The 17,292-nt window shown below is 33.3% G+C and overlaps 2 protein-coding genes across 5 annotated transcripts in view; one reads left to right on the forward strand and one right to left on the reverse strand.

The window, feature by feature from the left end:
* Positions 1 to 437: 437 nt before the first annotated feature.
* LOC120338010 (uncharacterized) lies at positions 438 to 3,362 on the reverse strand. 2 transcript variants are annotated; one of them, XM_078116643.1, is made up of 5 exons: positions 3,218 to 3,362; positions 2,880 to 3,013; positions 1,272 to 1,345; positions 1,051 to 1,110; positions 438 to 544 (listed from the first exon to the last, which is right to left on the reverse strand). In XM_078116643.1, the coding sequence occupies exons 1-5, from the start codon at positions 3,326 to 3,328 to the stop codon at positions 453 to 455; spliced, it is 471 nt and encodes a 156-aa protein (XP_077972769.1). In that variant the 5' UTR covers positions 3,329 to 3,362; the 3' UTR covers positions 438 to 452. The 2 variants fall into 2 exon arrangements, with proteins under 2 accessions (XP_077972769.1, XP_077972768.1); XM_078116642.1 differs by having other exon boundaries at positions 438 to 545; positions 1,043 to 1,110.
* A 5,929-nt stretch (positions 3,363 to 9,291) lies between these two features.
* LOC120337810 (integrin alpha-6-like) overlaps positions 9,292 to 17,292 on the forward strand; it is a 29,202-nt gene continuing 21,201 nt past the window's right edge. Inside the window, exons 1-5 of one of the 3 annotated variants that reach the window (XM_078117030.1) lie at positions 9,292 to 9,471; positions 9,923 to 10,021; positions 13,211 to 13,341; positions 15,317 to 15,364; positions 16,505 to 16,584. In XM_078117030.1, coding sequence (XP_077973156.1) covers positions 9,365 to 9,471; positions 9,923 to 10,021; positions 13,211 to 13,341; positions 15,317 to 15,364; positions 16,505 to 16,584 — 465 coding nt within the window. In that variant the 5' untranslated portion in view covers positions 9,292 to 9,364. The remainder of the gene's footprint in view (positions 9,472 to 9,922; positions 10,022 to 13,210; positions 13,342 to 15,316; positions 15,365 to 16,504; positions 16,585 to 17,292) is intronic. The other 2 variants (XM_039405699.2, XM_039405700.2) reach the window with 2 other exon arrangements.

Below are 17,292 nucleotides of genomic sequence, written 5' to 3' on the forward strand. Positions count from 1 at the left end.
GCTTTATATTTATTATTATTATCATTGTATTTATGTTTTTTCTGGTTGACAAATAATAAATCTCTCTCTTTCTCTCTCTAAGAATTCAATAAGAAATTTTACACACAACTGTTTAAGATTGGGACGTGTTTTTGACAGATAGAAGAATTGTATAAACTATAAATATGTATAAAAACGAGCCTAATAATGACAAAACTAAGTGGCAAACCTAATATGTATTTGATTATATTTAAAAAGTATACACATGATAATATATACTCTCGGATTTGAAAGTAAACATGCGGAAGCCATGACCTGTACTGGGGTCCGCAGAACTCTGGTTGAAAACCACTAGTCTAGTCATAAAAAATAAATGAGTGATCTTATTGGATAGTATAGTTTCCAGATGAAGATGAATTAGAATTCTGTCTCAACGGAATAATGTTGATGTTACTCATAAATCAAAATATTATTTACTTGCCTTTTGCTGGACAGACCACTACTCCCAAGTAATTGGAATAATCGGTTATAAACACGTAATCGTCTTTGAGCAAGTGTTTCTCATCTAAGCAGAAATAATATTAAATTATAATAGCGACAGCAAGTTAAAATAATAACTTTTTAGGGTTGGAATATAATGGTTATCACTACACAGTCCTATACGTATAGAAATATTCAGCATAAAAATGAAATTTTTTTACGCTAATTTGTGCTTATTTATGAATAATAACATATTTATTTTAAGGCTCCTACATAAATTTGTCTGCAACAAAATAATACAACGAATTTCTGGAGATTTTTATTTATGAATTGGATGAAATAAAAAAAATTAAATTAGTGTTTGGATTATGGTGAAATTTAAAAATTCATGATTTATAACCAACAAACTAAGAATGGAACAAATATTATATTATGACTTAAAGGGGTTATATGTGAATGTTTAGCCTAAATTTTCAATTATATTTCTCTTCAAAATCACCAAATAATCACTGTTTTATAACAAAATGAATAATCTTAGATGAGGTATCCATAGTCAAGATATCAAATATATTATAGACATATTTTCCTTACGCGCTTCGGGATTAAATTTTCCATTCAACGTGTACTCGTGTGCGGTTTTTAAAAATGGTTCTGAAATGTATTAGTATTACAGTTAGTTATATGCTAGAAATAAATGCAAATTAATTTTATGTTATAGGCTAAAAGATTGAAAGTACAAAAAAACTGTTCTGGAAACGTGCAACTAACTATTTGTATTGTAAATATATATTTTCACATGGCCTACGTCATACCGTCTTCAGTACTTTCGTGGTAAACTCCCAGCCGCTGACGTATGAGGTGAGTGATAAAATCAGTTCTGTGAGACCTAAAATATATATATTACCTTATATATTGAGTTTGTAACTCAAATTATTTCAAACTGTCTCATAGGCGTCGTAATGTTGTGTCAGTGATAACGTGAAGCTCAATATGAAGATATGTTTTCGGACATGAAGTGTACCTATGGACCGTTTTGCTATTATGTTGTTGTTCTTGTATGTCATTTTGTTTTTTGTGATTGTGAAACTTTTTTTATCAATTACCGAACCAATTGCTTTGAAATTTTCAGTGAATAAAGTTTGTATTAATCGATAGAAGGCTATCACTTTTATTTATTTCAGAAATTCCTGTGGGCTCCATGGGATTCATTTTTTGTGTGTGAGATGACGTCATGAAAAATAAAAATTGCGTAACTTTTAGCGTTTCCGCGTTCACGTTGTTCGCTTTCTGGTTGCGAAGTCGTGAAGACTGCGGTACCGGTAGTCTACTGTAAAAGATAGCATACTCGTAATACTTCGTTTTGGCTTCCGTGACCATATATTTGAGCATTGTTCTCTTGAGGTGAATAGGATTGTTAGGCGAAACTAAATCATTGCTCTTTCAAATTTTGAGTCGCGCACATAAATTTCTATGTGCAATTAATTAGCAACAAAATATGATCCAAAAATTTGGAAGAAGTTCGTTAAATAGACTAAAAAAACAAGCTTTATCTAACCGGAAACAGTTAAATTCTCCTCCTGGGATTTAATTTAAGCAATCTAGTGTTTTTCCGAATTTTATTCGTTTTTTTTTTGGTCACACCATCCCGACAAGGAATATCATGTCAGATGTTAAAAGTCTACCACAACCTGCACCGCAACAAATTCATGTTTTTGCAGGATGGCAGAGCAAGAAAAAGTACATGCAAAGTCGGCGCTAGTTTAGTTTGGTAATATGACCGCAGACCGCATGCTTTGCTTGTAATAAAACGTTAAATCATTATTTCGCGCCACAGACAACAGCAGAGGAAAAAACATAACGTAAGTGCCTAAAAGGGCGCTTCCGAAGTATGTGCACCAAGATGGCGCACAACCTGAACCCTAACCTGGTACACATACTATGTTCAGGTTGTGCGCCATCTTGGTGCACATACTTCTGGAGCTCCCCTAAAAGCACTAATAAGGTGTCTACCAGCTTAGCGTTGTAATACCGAATTGTGACTTACATGAAATGAAAAGACTTCTACTATATATAGGCCGAATAAGGGTGAGAATAAGATTGTTTTGATTGTTTGCCGAAATATAATTTTATAAAAGCACAGTTGCACAAAACATGCTTTGGCTTTTTGAAACTTTTAGAAGTCGAAGTCGCAGCTCAAATTTTCCACTGAAAAAACCCACCTTGAGGCGTCGATGTGTCTACCAATTCTCGCTACATGAATATTCTCAATGGGATACTAATCTGCCAAACAGCGCGGCGTAATTAGTGGTGAGGTAACTTGTTATCACCACATGAGGTTTCATAGGTGTGACGTTTCACGAGTTAACTAATGGAGACGATGAAGTTTATGATATGCCCGAAAATTAATACAAGTCACCTACCCAGCACCAAATTCTTCCGTATGAACTTCAAGTCCTGTAGAAGTTACTGTAAAATTGTGTATGCGAGCACATGTTACATCCGCCGAAACGGCGTCGTTGGTTTGAATTCCAAGGTACCAAACTGTGTTATTTAGCTGTAGGTAAAAATTGAAACAAGTTTATATCTTGTACAAAAGATGTATTATATTTATTCTTAAATCTTTATTCTACATATTAATAATACGTAGGGCCTACGTCGATTGCATAAAAATTCATTGATAATACACGAAAAACAAAAGAAATAGTTTCATAAATAGCTTCCGTTTCATAAATGAGTGAATGGTAACTCTATATTATACCTTAGAAATATCAAGATCTTTTTGTGGTATGGGCATCGAGCATTTCCATGTAAATGCCGAAGAAACTGATCCACACAGAAACACGGCAAACGTTAGGCAAATAAAATTCATTGTGATTAATGAATCAATTTCAAATTAGCAACCCACTACTGTTAATTAAAATTAAAAATCAAATTACAAAAGTCGAAAACTAAATAAAAGTGACTGATTCACGTCTTATTATTACCTTCAATATAGGGTACTCCCGAAGTATGTGAACCAAGATGGCGGCCAACGGAACGTGGTATGTGTACCAGGTTAGGGTTATTCCATAATTTCAGGTAAAAATACTACGGGAGTCACTTGGCTAGTCCCCGAACTCGTAATAGAATAAGAAAAATCGGAATAAAATTATGGCATAACCCTAACCTGGTACACATACTACGTTCCGGTGTCCGCCATCTTGATTCACATACTTCGGGAGTACCCAATTTGGGGTTTCGCTGTGCCAAAGCACAGACTTCTTGATTTATCTCTTTCTAATCATTCTCATAAATGGCATCAGAAGTTCTGCGCCACATTCATTTTAATCGGGTCCGAACACGTTACGTTACAGTTGCGGTAAAGCAAATATGTGTCTCTCCTTACTTTTTATCGGACTTTTGATGGAACGTTGGTATGCGATCGCACTTGCTTAACGTGATCTCAATTTTCATAAAAACCTTCTTATAATATTCAGTTCCTAACCCTAACTGAAATCACAAAACCGCTGAGATCGCATACCAAAGTAGCACCCGATTTCCTATTCGCTTTATACATATTTGCATACAACTATGCAATTAAATGAATTGCGTGATGAATAACATTATTCTTGATACCAAATGATATTTCAAATAAAACGCAGCAAAGTCTGATGGGTTTTTGCCTGGGAATAAACAATATTCCGAGCACCGCCACTTTCGCCACGAGCATCCTAAGCATTACTTTACAAGATTAGAATCCACAATCAAATGCAGTGAAGACAGAATAAAAAGGTCATTTTGTGGGCGAACTTGCCTCTAGTCGATTCTACCATGATTTTTGAGTTGTGTTTACACACACACACTTGGTGGGATTTGATTGACAGCATGAACGAAATGTTTTGTTTTTGAAGAAACGATTGGCATTACATCGATTGATCATATATAATGAAGCACATAAAACGGTGTCAAACTCTGAGTATTATTATCAAAAACAGACATAACAAAGTTTCATCCAAATTGCTTGGTTCCGCGAAGAGGTGTGGAAACCACTGATGTAGGAAATAATTAAAATATACATTATCATAAGTGGGTATAATATTAGACATAGCTGCAATAGAATTCACTGTTGTTGTTGCGAACCAAGTTTATTTTTCCCATCTAGTAAAAAAAAATGAAAATGATATTTAAAGATTTACTGGGGAACCAAAACTGGTTATCAAGCAGTGACACCCGTGGTTCTAACAACCAATTCAACAGATTGGGAAGGAGGGTTTCAAAATTACTGTTATCAATGGTGAGTACCACATGAATTTTGCGAATTAGCCTACTAACATCGATTATTATTAGAAATTATCATGTAAATGAGCCATAAGACCTGCTAATCCGTTTTTACTGGGATACATGAAGCGAATGTGCTGTTCTGAAAAATACGTGAAAATGACTCAGCCATCCACGTGGTTGTAATCAATGCAATGTGAAGTGTTAGACAATGAACACAGATAAAGAAAACCGGGTGCAATAAATAAACTAAAATTGGCACGCTAGGTGTTGAAATAAAGAATATTTGCATATGGTTATTACCGGTAAACACCAGCAATAGCCTAAAGAAACACATTGTCAGAAGTGGAATTCGAACCCACGCCCCCATTCGGAGACAAGAATTCCCAAGATCCAGTTAATGGAAAGAGATGACTCTTGCGTCTGGCGCATCAGATCACTCGGACATCCTGGCATCAGCCCAAACTTAAACTCAGTCTCATTCAATTGAATATTTTACAGTTTAATTATATTGATTTTGAAAAAAAAATTGTTTAATTTAGACTTCAGCGCAAAACTGACCAGAAACGTCCAATTCAATTTCCGGTAGTTTGATTACAGTGTAAGACACCTCATTGAAACAAAACTGATAGTTGTTTGTTATATGTCTGTATTTGTTACAATTGTTGTAGTAGATGGGACAGCACATGATGATGGAAAGTTTTGATGAAACGTATACGTTGTTTTTATAAATACTTGTATATTAACCTAATTGGGTTCTGGTCTCATGAAACAAGATTGTCTTATTCCGTTATTCGACAGTATTAGAATATTCGTTCTCCGCGTTTAACTATATCATGGATTTACATTTTAGAGCTCCCCACGAAGTTACATGTGTTAAACTCATTATAATTGTGTAAACGGAACACATTGCAAAGATCAAAAATACCTCACTGTACAAAATAATTCTGTTTCTCTCACCCTCTCTTTTAGATTTGGCTGCAACACACAAATTTCAGAATGTCACTACAAGCGATAGTAAAGGTTTAGTGTGTTTCGACATGTATAGGTATAAAGATTTTCAAAAGCAATCTCTTGAACGAAAAAAAGAACGAAAACAAGTGCACGAAACGTTTTTTGAATGAATGTCTGCACGAACTTTATTGTTGTTACTGTCAATCAAATCTGAAAGTTGTTTATCAATACAACGTAGAGTTAGACTGTTAGACCATCATTTTACAGTTCTACACGTAATGGCATATCTATTGATTATCCTTATATAATGAAAACGAAATTTTAAATTTGAAAGATGGAATGTTTATTTGTTGGGCACGAAATGAACCTATGGATCGTTTTGTGATTTTGTATTCTTGTTGTTATGAAAAAATCGCCTTTTCCATTACCTACTGGACCAATTGCATGAACTTTTCAGTGGTTAAAAATTGTGTTTTCCGCTAAAAGGCTTTAATGTTTATTTTTTTCAAAAGTTTCTGTGGGCTCTATGGGAACCTTTTTTTGTGTGCGATGACACCATCAGCAATTCAGCCGCGTAATTCGGGAAGACTGCGGTACCGGTAGTCTACTGTGCCAGATTGCATACCATTACTATACCTCGTTTTTGTCTTCACGTACACATATTTGAGCATCGCTCTATTGCTTTTTTTACAGATCCAGTTTGCTGGATTGTGTAGTCTCTATGATAACTGAATTTGTATGAAGAAGACTGACACCAAAATCTTTTAGCCCTGTTACCTGGCGAGCGTTCCTGTGTGTTAAAGAATGTTGGCAAATACCAATTTCCTGAGAAAATGAGAGAGCGCGCACTTTATTAGACGTCTGATTTGGCGCGAAAGAAAAGTCATACAATTTCCGACTGCAGTTGATCTGGGCGCAGAATAATGACGCTACTTCAGCAGAGTATGACGTCAAATGATATGATATTTGACTGAAAACAATTTGGAAAATAAAAAAATAACAAAAATTGAGAGGGAAAATCAATTAGAAGCGAAATGATCAAATAAGTCAGTTTCGCCCCGCAACGGCGTCCTCTGGTGAGCTTACAACAAAGAAATTCGGACTAACATGACTCTGCAAAGTGCAAATAACTGCTGGTAGATTCCCATAAACCGTTAAATGAGAACTTAGTAGATTTCAATTTACATGAAATATATATGCATTTACGCTCAAAGAGAGGCTCCTGCGCGATAAAAAAGGGGATTTTCGCGGTAATGTTTCCCGTTAGATTTATGCGATCCCATCGTGATGGAGATCATCTTGTCAACGGATGAATAAAGAGGATTGAGACTAGAGCAATAAATAGGTAAGAATATAATAAAAATATCCTAATGAAATTAATTTTTCAAAGCCTAAGAATTGTGTTCTTGCGATATATATATACATACTACTAAAATGATCGGGGATACCGTAATTATTATCAACGATCATGATGAAACTGAGATTGAAGATCCACAATTGAAATGAATTAATTTACAACGATGGGATATATAAAGTATATAGAGTGTGTGATTATTATTTTTTACAGCAATTTTCAGTGTTCTGCTAGCACTAACAACGAATATTGTGTAGACGTAAAAGGTTGGTGAAAAGGGGGTCGGTGTAGGCTACTTAAGCGCCGTTCCATTGCAGAAATACCGAGGTATTATACCTAACGGTAGTTGGGGATTTCGAAGTCCGGAACATTTTATTCGACAGTCACAGGGAGAACATCTGAAATGTTGAACTCTTGCTTTCCTCTTTACCGACTATACTCACCTAGCAAGCTATTTTACTAGGTTTTCATTGAAGATAGTACAAATTACCGATGCAATGACGAAAATTAGGTCAAAGATAAGACAAAGTCTTATGATATTGGTTGTTGTTGATGTTGATATTGGTCAACACTGTAGTTAAAGACTGGTGTGTTTACGCTTTCTTTCATTTTTACTTTTGTGTAAATGAATTGGAGACGTTGTTTGGAAAATTGACAAATACCATTTTCCCCAAGATTGATTGATAATAATACCTAACTGGTGAAAATGTATATATGTTACTGTTATTTCTGGGTGTATGGATCGAAACTACCGATAAATTCAGATTAAGAACGGCAACAAATTAGGGCATCCCCAGTGGCCATTCAGCTTTTTTCCAATCGTATCTGTTACATTTGTTCTAAATTTTCCTAGGATCTTGGAAAAACTAACAGGAGCACCAGACCATACGTGGCACCCATTCCCCATTCTAGTACGTCACACCCTCACACACAACAATGTGGCTGTAACATACATAATAATTTTTTTCCATGAAATATCTTTTGATGTGGTGAGGTAGTCTCATTCTAGACAAACTCGAATTAAAAAGTTCCTAATGTGTGTTTTCAGTTTTATCGATAATAGAACACAAGGTATAGCTATCAAACATTAAGGAAAAAGAACTGCGAAGAAGCTAACTTGTTTTCAGTGCCTTTGTCAACGGCAAAAGTTATCGACCGTATTGGGGAATCTATTGATGTCAGTACTGACAGTCGACTTAAAAGCGTGATGCATCGGGCTGAGCGTTAGAAGTGCTTGACTTTCGCGAGGAAGGCATCGCATCGATATGTTTACCGTCAAATAGCGCCCACTCGCGAAAGTCGTTTGACTATTTGAAGAGAAACAGGCGATAACGCCCAGTTAGTATTATTTAATCTGGGGATGTGGCGTTGGAACGCCGCACTGTGTTGTTAACGCCGTAGCTAGCCTATCCATTGGGCAGTTGGGCTATGCTCAGATGCTACTATACCTCCGCTCCGCCGGCTCCGGTATCTCATGTTGCTGCTTCCACAATTCTGCAATTTGACCTTCTAGATCTACAGGCCTTACCGGTACCGTACCATACCGGTACCATACTGCCATAGGCCTTTCTACATTCTAAGTATCTAGTTCCGGTTCTTAAGTGTACGATGTACGGTAGCGTAGTAAACTAGTCTACATCCAGACAGTAGTAGTCTACGATACTGTAGTACAGTAGTAAGGGTGTGGAAGTGCAACACTTCTAGCCCTCATGGCGAGTTAGCCTCCACCCCTGAAAAATATTTAGTTGTCTTCATCTTTCTCCTGTACCGTACTCGTTCTGTAACTTTGGATTCTGACAGTGGTACAACTCTATGATATTTGTGATATTACAGTATTAGCAGATTAGGGTCTATAGGTCTATTCAACTTTCAGACTTTAGTACAATTCTGCAATTTTTTCTTCACATTGTCTAACCTTGTGCACAAGAAGGGTAGTCTGGTAGTAGAGCAGTAGAGCAGCACTGGTACAATTTGCACAGCTGTATGAGCAAAAGGCTTACAGAAACAGAGAAATGTCATCAATAATATTATTTATATAAATAATACGAATACTGAAAGATAAGTAAGAATAACAAAAACTGCAATAAGATGTATCAGACATTAACTGATACTATTTGAACTCGTCAATTTACTTAACAGCTCTGAAAATAAATTCAAACATTGGTTCTTTCAAAACTATCATACATATTTATGCTATAATTTTTTAATTTTCAATGCAGTTTATTAATACTACATGAGAATATAATATGAACTAACAATTTTTAGATTGATCATCTTTTAGATTTTCTTATATATATAATCTATTATTACTTTTGTACATTATACATATTTCATAAAGCCATGGATAAACATCGTCATCTACCATTTTTGTCCTTAATGATTGTTATATTTATTTTTCTTCTTGGATTTTGCACTACTTTCACATTGGCATTCAACATTGAGGACAGGTATTATTTATTAAAGTCTGACGAAACCTTGATTTTATACTCTTTAATTTACAATAGTAAAGCTTTGAAATACAATATGTTTAAATTGTTGTCTGTAAGGCAATCCAATATTCTCGTCTGTAGGATGTCAATTGTTCAGTAATATCAGAAACAATTGTATCTGTCTCTTTTCTACTTTATTTGAATATGATAGTGACACTGTATCTACATTTCCCAAGATAGTTTTTTTGACATTATCTGCTTATAGCGCTTTACTTATTATTGATTTGTTTATAGTTTATTTGTGATTCGAATCTGTAACTATGCTTCAAAATTGTCATTGTTCTTATTTATCTATGAAATACCATTTATTGGAATTAGTATTTTTCATTAATCCTTACTTCAAAGAAACACTTTTTATTGATTTGACTTTTGACAATCCTAATCCAATTATCACTCCCTTTTTGTCTAGACTTCCAATCATGAAAATGGGTCCCAAGGGCAGTTTGTTTGGTTTATCCATCGCACAACATCATATCACAGCCAACAGTGTTGAAGCAGACAATGCTGTGTGAGTATATTTGATATTATATTTGTAAAAAGAATTTGTGTGTAGCGGCATAGCATTATTTCATATAATTGGTCCTTACAGTTTATCAATAGATTCACATGGTTTCGTTTGGCCGTTATTGAATTATTATTAAATCTCCTTTGAGTGACCTTGGTCATGCTGAATGTGAAATCCTTCTTGAAAGTTGAAACATAACTGTTATAAAGTATTATATTACCAATTGTTTTATATTTTATTTCTATTTATTAAATCTAATATTACATCAAAATATGCCAACCTGTCTTGTGTGGTATAATTGAATAGCAAAAACAAATTTGTCGAACTGAAGGGATTGGATGAGAGATCGATAAATAAACTATAGCTGTATTTTGGCTATTTCAATGGACAACATAGTGTGTAATGTTTTATTTGTAATATTAATAACTAATTACAGTAATTTCAAATATATCAGACACTGTTTTAGTTGTCTCACTTTAGTGGGCTCTCCATTTAAATTTACTTTTGTATCATTGTGTCATCTGGCTGAATCGTAAATGAATGAATCACTTTTATGATTTTGGGGATTTCTTTTCATACCCCAGCTGACATGTACTTATTTTAATGTTTTCTGTCTGGACCACAACATTCCCTTCTATATGAGCAGATAAATCATTTGGGACATGGCAGGATTTCACATTCATTAAAAACGAAATCAATTTGTCTTCCTTCCTTCACAGATAATTTGTTTGGTCTCATTCCCTTGGTAATATTTTTGTTATCCCACTGGTATTCAACATTGATTATCTGTTTGTTTATTTTATTGCATTCTCCTGTAAATTGAAACTTGGTTTATTGTTTGTTGGCTTAATGAAGTCTGTTGTACTTTATCCAGATGGTTGATTAGACTCATTTTCGAAGGTGCATTAATTGAATTAAATATACCTGCTTGAGTTTTATGGCAGATGCAAGTAATTAGATTAATTAATATAAATAAATTTTACGATGTCCTAATTTTTTGTCTATCATAAAATATTAAATGCTCAATGGAAAGGCATTTTCAAATTAAAATATACTAAATTATTCCTAAAATCAAGATTTTACTATGTCAAATATAACTAATTTAGTCGTTTTGGACATCCCGGCTGTTACATTATTTTGTCTCTTAGATGTTTCATTTTTAAATAATTTAATTTCGAACATCTTCTGGTCCACCTTTTTTTTTATTATTGAGGACTTATTTATAGTATTTTTTTACTTTATAGTTATGACTCCCATAGGGATTATTGCATTAGGCTATATTTTTATGCCATTGATAGTGACTATTGTCATAAAAATCTGCCACCGTTATTGGCACAACCTTGTATCTGTAATATTTATCCTGTGTTGTACAAACGTAGCAATGCGTGAAATGTTACGCTTGGAAGCCAAATATGTCGCCCACTAGATAATTGGTTGAATCAGAGATCTCGTGTTTCAACTTTATGACTGAAATTTCACAAGTTGTAATTTAAGCTTTGTAAGATGTGTGGCATTAGTTTCTGTGTATGAAGTTGTTACTTGTGCCATTGCAATATTGTAATAGGCCCTGGGAAATCTTATTTTAAACATATCACACCTTCAGGAAAAATAAACAAAACCACTACGCAGTTCAGTCATGCATGTAAAAATATGTAAATTCCTCATTGATATCTCAAAATTTCAATTTATTTCAACTTAAATATATTTTACATAAGAATTCAAGTGAATAAAAATTTGTGTTTTGTACGGTAATTCTTTCAATAAAATTGTTGCTATTCTTGAAATGTGATTTTAAATCTGTAACCAAATTCAATTTAGTTTAGTGATTTGATTAGTAGGTGATATTTTATGAATGAAGACTTCTACAGAATGCCTCAGGGGTTCTTTCAACACAAAAATCTCTCAGTCAGATAGCAAACATTGACTGTTGGATTTTTCTCCTATTTTTAAGAGGCCAGACTGTTCATACTCCACCCATATATATATCAGAATACTTCAACTATTACAAATGCTTACGTTGTAAATTCATTGTATGATCATGATTCATCGACTCATTAGAGATTACCTCATTCAGTTATCCTACTAATAAGTGGATTATCGGCAAATAACATGATATTGTGTCCTATTATATAAATATTTTGGGTATTCCTGAATTTAGTTTCGCAATTGATTTACATTTGAAATAAACTTAAATCCTAACACGTCTTGCTATTTTCCAGCAATTTATGTTAGATTTTATAGAGGAAAAATTAGGTAGGCCTACCTGTCTATATTTTCCATTTTGAATAGCTTAAATTTAAATTTCACTTTAGGTATACCCAACCAGTTTTATTTCAAAATCAATTAGATTCATATATCATTCTCGTTGTTAAATAATAAATTTGTTACCTGTATTAAATTTATTGAACCAAGTTTAAAATCAGATTTTATCATCAGAGAATCTTTTATTAGTAAGAAAAATAGTGTTGCCGCTCTTGCTACAGTTCAATGGGCATTCATAAAATGCTCTCAGCTGTAACAATCTTCTTTTGAGTAATAATATGGAATTGAAAATGATTCAAATTTGTTTCTTTAGTATGCGTTTATTTTAAAATGACCACAATTGCTTAACAACTTTCTGGAATAATCTAGATTCATCTTGTCTGCGTTGGTATGAAAAGCTAATATGAAAATTGCATAGTGAATTTTCATTGAATACCTGGTTCATTTCAATTTTATCAATGAATAGATGCACTACCATTAAAATTGATTTCTCATTAAAGTTTCTTGACATCTATTGTTGTTGTTTTTATTTTTATTGGCCATGTTTCCATTAACAAACTATTGCAATCAATCACCTACTTGAGCTGCCATTCTGCCAATACAGGAAATACTTGAGTTTAACAAGATGTCTAGGTCTAGCATGATTCGGGAAATCATTTACTTAGAAATACTAAACAGTATGACATTGGATATATTTTAAAGAATTGTGAGCCATCTAAGATCTAACCAAACTAAAGACTCTAGTAGTCCATAGCATTACGCTGTCTTATCTGTATTTTTCTTTCTGAATGTATATGAAATGTTTATATTATCAGCTACTAGTATTTCTATATGTTTAAACGTGGCAATACACAGCAGTGGACATTACAGTGATGCCAAATGCAATCACAAACAATTTTTTTTCATTTACTCATGTTCTATTAATTTTAGATTGCTCGTCGGTGCACCAACAGATGAACGTGCACCTGCACACAGCGTAGATGCTGTTCGACCCGGTGGATTTTATAAATGTGATGTTTCAGAAAAAGAAGATTGCACAAGAGTTATTATTACTCCACCAGGTAAGCTATTGAAAATATTATCAAATTGTGTCATTTTAGGTTTGTTCCCAAACTATAATTCCATATAGTTTTGTAGCCTCCCATATTAATATATTTCTAATTCAATAGTAATATACCACATGTATCAAAGTTTTTATTCTTAGTAGGCCTATTCATCAGGGATGTGAAAAAAAAACTCTAATTTGAATATGGTATTACACTGCTATTTTTGAATTTAATTGGATTATTTTATATTAAATTTTGTTTCATTATTTCTAGACTGTTAAAATAGACATAGTACTTTTATTACTGATGTTTGTGCATTCTTGCCATTTTTTGTGAAAGGTGTTTGCATGTATCAGGCATGATAAGAATTTAAATGTTTCATGTTTTTGTTATGTTTTTTTCAACATGGATTATTGCCAGCCTAGAAGAGAGGTCGGACACAAATAGAATATTAGAATTGAATTAAAAAATAATTCTATTCAATATTCTTAATTCATGACTTCCCACACGATAACCAAAAGGGCCTTCGTTCTGAAAACTGTAAACAATAAAAAACGATCAAATTACTGTTTATTACTGTCATACACTGTCAAATTCATTGTTACTGAATGTATAGTAAATTCTTTATTCAATTTGCGCAAATTCAGAATGTATTTAATAATCCATATTCAAAAATGAAATTTTAGATGGTATTGTGAAATGTGAATTATTCGATTTTAACCCTTCCTGATCCAACGCTACCTCTCACATACAGTTTGAGATAAAAGTTTTTATCCTTGAAGTGTATCTTCATTGCCTTTCAAATATTATCAGTAATACTATTATCAATTGTCGCTAGAGCTTACAATATTCACGCTTCTGATTTCATTTCAAATAAGGATTTACCCATAGGAATTGAAACACAATATCTGCATTGTTGCAATAATATTATTTATCGAACTGTCATTCACAGTTATCGTGGTTTATTAATAAAGATCAGCGAAGCTTTGTTTGTTACTTTTAATTTTGTTAATAAAATGGAAATGGTATCCTGGTATATTAATTGAAATGCAGGATAGATCAATAATCCTGAAATTTATGGAGCAATCAGATTTGGAAGTTTTGTATTAAAAAGAAATATAAATTTACTAATACGGTAGGCTACTTACTGTCTTTAAAAAATCCAATTGGGAAAATTATTGAAAATCGAATATGTGAATGAAATATGAATATGAAAATCGAAAATATTTTCCATTTTCATTGTTAGGTCCTTGCATTATAAATTATTTATATGTCATCATATGTTTATGTCTGAGTAAATTTGTCATAGCCCAATTTCACCTGAAATATATCTATACTGCATCATTTTTGTAAGTTATGTGCTTGTAAGAAAGTTGTATTTTAAATTTTTATCCATTGTTTGTTTTTTGCATTGCATATTGAATTTTGGTTTTGCATTTATCTGTGTTGTAGTATGTTTGCAACATTATTTCATTATTCTGAATTTATTGGGTTGTTATATTATTGTTGTTGTTTGAAGGATATGAATTGTTATGGCATGGAATATTGCCTCATATCATCGATTCAAAGATGGGCATGCTTTTCAATGTCAGGCATTATTATTGTTCTCATTGGTTATATCTTTTCATCCATTGTCACATGAGGAAAATTTTTTGCTGGGCATATTGATATTCTGCCATAAATATACAGCATTTTCGTTTGTACTTTGCAAAATATTCTCAGCTGAAAAAGTTGCAATTTCATAATGCTACTTTTCGGATTGATATCATTCAAAGACAAATATCAAACAAACTGGAAAGTTTTGTTTCATTTTTCGCACAACCATCCATGGACGACATGCATTTTACAAAGAAACACCTTGTCAGCTGTTTTGCCTCTTTCAAGGTCATATCATCTGCATGCAGTATTGATCATCTGTTGTCCTTGTTGGTCGGTTAAATACCTTTGAAATTGATCTTTTTTTTTTTGTTTTTCTTCTGCTGCTCATCAGAAAATTTTGAAGAAGAAGATTTTTCAACCAGATTATTTCCAGAGAAAGGTTAAATTTGTGTTTCTTCGTGCTATTGTTTAATTTTTCATGTCAACTTTTGATAATTATTTTTGATATTTTTTTGAATACGATAGTTGTCATTTATGGGTTTTTATATACTCCGCAAGTTGCCATACTACTAAGCTGGGCATTTGACACACCGTGCTGACTGCTGAGCTATATGGAATACACTTTCTATTGCAACCCTGATTACCCTTCGATGGATTGCAGATTCGAATCCAATAAGGCATAATCATGTGTGAGAAGATTGCTGTACTCTCCATCAAATATACCAATGCCCATTGGTGTCTTAGTGATATAGGTAGAGTCTCCTAAGAACAATTAATAACTGCAGGTGCTAAATGGTAAATAAGAAATTTTTTTCAGTCTATTATTCCAGAAAACATATGTCATTCTACTAGCTTTAGTAGTTTAGTTAATTTCTTACAATATTTGATTAGTTGAATGGCGAATATATTTCAGTAAATAACTTCATTTCTATATCAATGGATAATAAGGATTGTGTTATATAACTTTTTGTATTAATAATATTGCCGGTATGTGTGACTGATTAATAAAGACAACAATTTGCTTGTACTTTTCTGACATTTATAATTTAACTAACCAGGACAATAAGTTATTACTTATTACAATTAATATTGGGATTTCATAATAATGTCCTATTTGAACATGTATATCCACTTCTAAGTTAATTAATGTCTCATGATAGCCAGCTTCATAGAATTATTTTTAGTAAGTGCTTCATGTTTCTTCGTCTCTATACCTTAGTACAGTGTTTCTCAAACTTTTTTCACCCCAACCCACTGGCCACTTGGTATAGTCAAATTTTTTCGCGGCCCTCAGGAACTGAAATAATAATAAACCGAAACTTAATAATACGAAAAATATTAAAAAAAAAAACTAATAAAACTGACCAATCTTTAATTAGACCGATGTGCTTGCATGTTCTCGCACAAAAGATCGATATTTTGTTTTAACATCAGTTACTGTCAAAAAATATTTTACCGTGACCTCCATTAAGACTTTCCGCAACCCACCGAGTGTCGGGACCCCCAGTTTGGAGAGCCATGTTGAATGTGTGTTATTACGTATGTTTATTTAATCACGTAATATTTTTTTTTCTTTCAGTTAACACAATGCGAACCAATTCTTCTAATCAATGGCTTGGAGTTACTGTGAAATCACATAAGCCCGGAGGAAAAATTGTGGCAAGTGGATTTTATTTATAACAACCCGGAAGGCGCGCGAGGGTTCTCTGATACTTGAGGCACAAACTCCAGCAAACCGTGACCAACCATGCAAATTGCAGGCTAATAATGGAGGTGCACTGCGGAACTGCGAGTTCATTTTGAAAGCTGCGTATCTCGTCGGCATGTGGGTGGAATACTGTGCCCGATACATGGTCACTAAAATTCTTATTAGGGCTTTCCCAGTTCATAAAATATCGAAATGAAATATGACTTGTTCGAAAGAGTATTTTTTTCTGCGAAAGTAGCATTCTCTGAATTTTAATTTTCGATCTAGCTTAGTAAAAGAAAAGGGCAAAGATTTTCTCAAGTATCCCAATAATCGGCGCGTATTTTCGTGCTTTCGATGAAACACACAGTTGACAGATAGGTTACACAGACAGACACAAGGACTGAAAATATTGGACTCCTAGAGCAAAGATCCAAGAAATACAATACAGATACAGAATTGTTTGATATTCAAATACTTTTACTTTGCGGGAATTTAGGATATTGGTATTTAACCAATTTTTTAAGCATTGATAGCATCTATCATGGGGCCTTGGAGTGGTTTTCACTTATCTTTGCTTTCTTTAATAATTGTCTGTTGGGAAACTTATTGCTCTTGAGTTTCGGTCTGAGATTTAGACTTTTCACTATTGAATTGTCTGGAATTTCGAAGAATTTGTT

Source organism: Styela clava, chromosome 10, assembly GCF_964204865.1.
Source record: "Styela clava chromosome 10, kaStyClav1.hap1.2, whole genome shotgun sequence".
In the NCBI taxonomy this organism is placed as follows: Eukaryota; Metazoa; Chordata; class Ascidiacea; order Stolidobranchia; family Styelidae; genus Styela; species Styela clava.

Bases quoted from the DNA above. Each gene is read 5' to 3' on its own strand.
- LOC120338010 (XM_078116642.1), bottom strand. From the start codon at position 3,328: ATGAATTTTATTTGCCTAACGTTTGCCGTGTTTCTGTGTGGATCAGTT. The intron at 1,346-2,879 runs GTAGGTGACTTG...TATATATTTTAG, and splicing joins ACGGAAGAATTTGGTGCTGG to GTCTCACAGAACTGATTTTA. The intron at 546-1,042 runs AATATGTCTATA...TATTTCTGCTTA, and splicing joins ATCCCGAAGCGCGTAAGGAA to GATGAGAAACACTTGCTCAA.